The 6,122-nt window shown below is 39.1% G+C and overlaps 1 protein-coding gene across 1 annotated transcript in view; it reads right to left on the bottom strand.

Annotated features, from left to right (window-relative positions):
* Positions 1–2,174: 2,174 nt before the first annotated feature.
* Positions 2,175–6,122, bottom strand: part of LOC105552347 (dynein heavy chain 14, axonemal-like) — a gene marked incomplete at its 5' end in the record, with an annotated part of 77,707 nt that continues 73,759 nt past the window's right edge. The window contains 2 exons of the mRNA XM_011997979.1: positions 2,175–2,233; positions 3,178–3,341. Of these exons, the coding sequence (XP_011853369.1) occupies positions 2,175–2,233; positions 3,178–3,341 (223 nt within the window). The remainder of the gene's footprint in view (positions 2,234–3,177; positions 3,342–6,122) is intronic.

Below are 6,122 nucleotides of genomic sequence, written 5' to 3'. Positions count from 1 at the left end.
TTGCTAAGAATGTAATAAGGCCTCTCTGCTTTTTAGTTTCCATATCTGTAAAATAAGGTCATTGGAGTGGGCGTTCCCTAAGAGCCTTTCAAGCTCTGAAGTCCTGTGATTCTGGATGTGTTTCTACATCTCAGTTTTTCATCACAGCTTATATTCAGTTTTAAGGGGTTATAATTGTTATTATTTCCTCTTGTCTGTCTTCATGTTTTCTCATAGGTTTTAAAATACTTCATTGAGACGTAACTCATATGCCATACAACTTACTTATTTAAAGGGTACAACAGTGTACAAGTTAATGGTTTTTCGTATAGTCACTGAGTTGTGCAACTACCACTGTAGTCAATTGTAGAACGTTTTCATGACTCCAAAAGAAAACCCTCTCAGCATCCATTCTCCAATTCTCTGTCACCTGCAAACCGAGGCAACCAATAATCTACTTTCTGTCACTATGGATTTGTCTATTCTGGACATTTCCTGTAAATGAAATCATATAATATATGGTCTTTTGTGATGGTCTTCTTACACTTAGCACTGAAGAACTACTGTTTTCAAGGTTTATCCATATGGTAGCCTGTGTCAGTACTTCATTCGTTTTGCTGGCTGAATAATATTTCATTATAGGGACATATCATATTTTATCCATTCATCAGACAATGGACATTTGAATTGTCTTCACCTTTGGGGTATTATAAATAATGCTGCCATGAACATTCATGTGCAAGTTTTTGTGTGGACTTTATTTATTTGTTTATTTATTTATTTTTTGAGACGGAGTCTCCCTCTGTTGCCCAGGCTGGAGTGCAACCTGGAGAGGTTGGTTCACTCCAACCTCTGCCTTCTGGGTTCAAGCAATTCTCCTCCCTTAGTCTCACAAGTAGCTGAGATTACAGGCACCCACCACCATGCCTGGCCATTTATTATTATTATTATTATTATTATTTTTAGTAGAGACGGGTTTCACCATGTTGGCCAGGCTGGTCTCGAACTCTTGACCTCAGGTGATCCACTGCCTTGGCCTTCCAGAGTGCTGGGATTACAAGCATGAGGCCCCATGCCAGACCTGGATTTATATTTTAATTTCTCTTGAGTATATTCCTAGGAGTGAAATTGCTGGGCTAAATGGTAAATCTGTTTAACTTTTTGAGGAACTACTGGACTATTTCCAAAGTAGCTGCACCATTTTTCATTCCCATGAGTGATGCATGAGGGTTCCAATTTCTCTCAATGCTTGTTTTTGTGTATTTTTAATTATCTCTATCTTAGTAGGTGTGAAGTCGTATCTCATTGCGGCTTTGATTTGGATTTCCCCAAAAGCAAATGATGTTGAACATCTTTTCACATGTCTACACAGGTTTTTAATCTGGTATAGGATTCAGGGTTCTGGAAAAGGCCAGTGCTAATCCTAAGGGGAGAAGTTCATTTCTGGAGAAATAGTGTTTGTGTCCAACATCAAGCTTGTTAATTTCCTACTCTGTGCTGCCAGATCTTCTATGGCTTATAATTCCTGGTCTAATAAATTTTGTGTTTTTACAATTTGGTCTTCTGTTTAAGACCACAACCCAGCAATTTCTTCATCATTTTGTTTAGCTTTGTTTCTATTTTAAAAGCAATATAACTTAACACTTATAGTAATACCAACAGTGCACCTACTTCGACATGAACTGCCATGATACATAGTTCACACACACAGAGAGTGAGAACTACATGACGGTGCCACCTGTGGCTAACGGTGACTGTTAAGAGGCACTCCAACCAACTTCAGAGATGTGAAAATATGAAAAAGTATGTCAGCGTCTTTTAAGAGTTACATATTTCATCACACAGATGCACCATTTACCTTCACCATTCCCTTGAGCTTGGACATTTATTTCAAGCAAGCAAGAAAATAGGAAATAATAATAATTGCTTACCTGCCACAATGTAGGCACTCTCATATTAAGAAAAGAGTTAAGTATTTCCTCCAATTCTTGGGTGAGGATGATCTCTCCTTTTATAGCAAGTTGAAGATCTTTTAAGGATTTATGTATGACAAATAATAACTTATCAAATCGTTTAATTTCTTGCTTCAAAAAGGTTAGCAAGACACAATGGATAAGGGGGTCATGATCTGGATTTTAAAAAGAGACAAAATTTTGATATTTTATAGATTAAAAAGAGGCTTTACATGGAGAGACTTAGGCTTTGAAAGTTAAGGGAATTTCATGTATCTTGACCAGGGGTTGATAAACGTTTTCTGTAGAAGGTCAGATAGCAAACATTGTAGGCTATGGGGACCATACCACCTCTGAAAGCTACTCGACTCTCCCCTTGCGGTGTGGGTGCAGCCACACTGTATACTGGTATAACCCACACTGTCTACTATGTGTGGATGCATAGACAATATGTCATGAGTAAGTGTGGCTGAGTTCCAGTAAGTTTTATTTATGGGCACTCAAATTTGAATTTCACAGAACATTTATGTGTCACAAACTATATTTCTTCTTTTGATTTTTTCAACCATTAAAAAAATGCAAAAGCCATTTTAGTTCACAGGCTGTACAAAAACAAATGCTGGGCTGGACTTGGCCTGTGAGTCCTAATTTGCCGACCTTTGATTGAGACTCAACAATAATACTGTTTTGATAGACTATTGCTCAATATTTGGTTCCCAAATAAACTTCTGCAAAGGGATAAAATATGGGTATTAAAATTTAACTGGGAAAATTATCATAGTCCAGCAATTTAGCCCCTTAGAGCTGGGTTTGGAGCCATCTCTGAGCAACCAGGCTTCCTCTGTCTTCCTGGGCCTGCCCTGATTCCCCTTAGCTTCTGAGTCAAGTGGTCTTTCAGCAGAAGGTCCATCTAAACCTCTGCTGTTCCAGAAGGCAGATAGGCAGACAGACCAGGCACCTAAGAGCTCTTGAGAATCTCCCAAGCAGAGTTGCTGCTTTCTGGTTTGCTACACTTATTATTTCTTCACTTTTGATTTCAGTGCCACACGCTACCCACCCCCAAATAAAGCATGATTTTCTTCTGTGCTCTCTGTTTTTCAACTTGGAGAGAGGAGGCAGAGACTGAATTTTCCATCTTATCTCAGTCTTTTCATTTCTATGGAATTTTTGTCCTATCTTTACCTTACTCCTGATGCCAGAGTAAGTTTACCTTACTCCTGATGCCTTACTCCTGTCCCATGCTCACCTTCGAGATTTTTAGAAAGAGACTCCCAAATGGAGCTTGACATCATGCTCTTCAATGTGCTTGGAGTTCCAACAGCACTTTCTTCTTTCTCCACTGTCAGTGGCAGCCGCTTTAGCAAGTCGGATAGAATTTCCATCACCAGTTCATCCTTACTCTGCTCAGGTCTGCAAAAGAAACCAAGAAAAGAATGAGACACAGAACAGGAAGGGGGAGATGGGGAGAGATTTGTTAAAGGATTCAAGATTACTGGTAGACAGGAGGGATAAGTTTAGTGTTCTATACCACTGTAGGATGACTATAGTTAACAAAAATAGATTATACATCTTCAACTAGCTAGAAGAGAGGATACTGAAAGTTCCCAACACAAAGGATAAATGTTTGAGATGATGGACATGTGAATTGCCCTGATCTGATCACTATACATTGTATGTATTGAAACATCACTATGTACCCCAGAAATATGTACAATTATTATGTCAATTAAAAAAATAAAAATTGGCCGGGCGCAGTGGCTCATGCCTGTAATACCTGCATTTTGGGAGGCCGAGGTAGGCAGATCACTTGAGGTCAGGAGTTTGAGACCAGCCTGGCCAACATGGTAAAACCCTGTCTGTACTAAAAATACAAAAATTAGCCAGGCATGGTGGGCACCTGTAGTCTGAGCTACTCAGGATGCTGAGGCGTAAGAATCACTTGAACTCGGGAGGCAGAGGTTGCAATGAGCCAAGGTCGTGCCACTGCACTCCAGCCTGCGTGACAGAGCAAGACTCTATCTCAGAAAAAAAAAAAAAAAAAAAAAGGAAAGGAAAGGAAAATAAAAGAAATCAAGAGAATGACAAGCTACAGATCTATCTAATGTTAGAGGGCCCTCTGCTTAAATTCCATCTGAAGATAAACGTATCTTCACAGAACCGCAAAACTATACTATGGTATAGTTACAGAGACCATGGAATTCATTTTACAGATGAGAAACTGTCCAATATATTTTAGACATTTGCAAGGAAATATGTATTATAAAAGCTTTGTTAGGATTTCTTTGTAAAATAATCATCTGAATGCATCTGCAAGACAATGAAAAAGAGGAGGCAACTAAACAGAGCATGCTGAAGCAGCTGCATGGAGGATTCCACTGCTTGCCCCATTCCTGTGTTGACATGAAGGGCTTCTTAATCATGCAGTCCGTGGGTGGTGACAGGGGGAGTGTGTGTCCAGGCCTAGGTGAGGCTGCAATACTACACAAAACCACTAAACACTAGGGCTGGAAGAGCTCTTTGGAATCCTTTTAAAGATGATGAAACCAGGGCCCAGGAAAGAGGGAGGACTTCCTTAGTTAGTGGATGAGTAGGAAATGGGGCACATCTCTTTCGAATTCCCTCTCTCTGTTGTTCTGTTTACTAGTAGGGACTGATTTTTCTTTTTCTTTTCTTTTTTTTTGAGACAGAGTTTTGCTCTATCGCCCCGGCTGGAGTGCAGTGGTTCAATCTCGGCTCACAGCAACCTCTGCCTCCCGGGTTCAAGCAATTCTCTCCCTCAGCCCCCGAGTAGCTGGGATTATAGGTGCCCCCCACCACGCCGGCTAATTTTTTTGTATTTTTAGTAGAGACAGGGTTTCACCATCTTGGCCAGGCTTATCTTGAACTCCTGACCTCATGATCCACCTGTCTCGGCCTCGCAAAGTGCTGGGATTACAGGTGTGAGCTACCGTGCCCGGCCAGGACTAATTTTTTAACAAACACTCCAGGTTTCACAGTCAAATGAATGTTATCCTTCAAGATAAGCGATAACCTTAAAGCTGCCATGAAGTATTTAGTCTAACAGTGCTGCTTTGGTACCAGTTTACAGAACACTTGAGGTCACATGGCTCCTTACTTTGTCATCATACTGTTTTGACTTTAAAGTTGATTTTCTCCATAGAATTCAATCCAGGTGGCTTCAAATAATTCAAAAGGTCAAAAGGTGTCAAAAATCAAACTTACCTTCAGAAGGCAAAGATTTGCTACCCCTAAGGAAATTACATTGAATATGATAGATTTTTGAATTAAGTCCCACAGACAAGTCTCTAATAAGCAAAGGCAGCAAGATTGGGATAATTATAGCCTCTCAAAGTGACCAAAGGGACATTAATAAACATATCTAGTATGTTTATTAAAAGCATTTCCTTATAATATGTTGATATCTTAAATATTTGTAATGTTTAAGAGAATTGGGCCTCGTAATACCTTGTGTTAGATTGGGGTCAGTCTTGTGACCCCGATTAAAAGAGATAATTGAGAAACTGATTTATGATTTTAGGTTGAAATCTCATTAGATTGATATATAATATTAGGGAATAAGAGAATTTAAGATTCACCACATTTATTTGATTATTAGATTTATAAAAGTTACTCAAAGATTTGAGAAGGTCTGGCAGACAAATTGAAGTACATTCACTTTATAATGAATATTAATATATTTGAAAATGTTTGATTAAGTTTATAAATGGGAGCAAACATTCAAATATCTTTTAAAAGTGTTAAAATTTGTTAGACGTACAAATTGAAAAATTAGAACTTAAATACATAAGGAACTAATTGAAGTAGAATTTAGTTTCTTTACCATGTAGACTATACTTTTCTACATATCTCTTCAAATGAATTTTTTTTTTTGAAACAGGGTCTCAGCCTCCCAAGTTCTGGGACTACAGGTGCTCACCACTACACTCGGCTAACTTTTGTATTATTTGTAGAGACGGGGTTTCACCATGTTGCTCAGGCTGATCTGGAACTCCTGAGCTCAAGCAATCTTTCCCCCTCAGCCTCCCAAGGTGCTGGGATATAGGCGTGAACCGCCAGACCCAGCCTGATAATTTTTGACCAAGTTTTTCTTAGCGAGTTCTTACCTGATCCTGAGGTTGGCAGTGGTAGTTTTTGGTTGCATGGCAATCAGATTTTCAATAAACTCTTCGC

Source organism: Mandrillus leucophaeus, unplaced genomic scaffold (assembly GCF_000951045.1).
Source record: "Mandrillus leucophaeus isolate KB7577 unplaced genomic scaffold, Mleu.le_1.0 Scaffold550, whole genome shotgun sequence".
NCBI lineage: Eukaryota > Metazoa > Chordata > Mammalia > Primates > Cercopithecidae > Mandrillus > Mandrillus leucophaeus.
The sequence above is the reverse complement of the archived record's forward strand: the minus strand, read 5'-3'. Positions and strand labels throughout refer to the sequence as shown.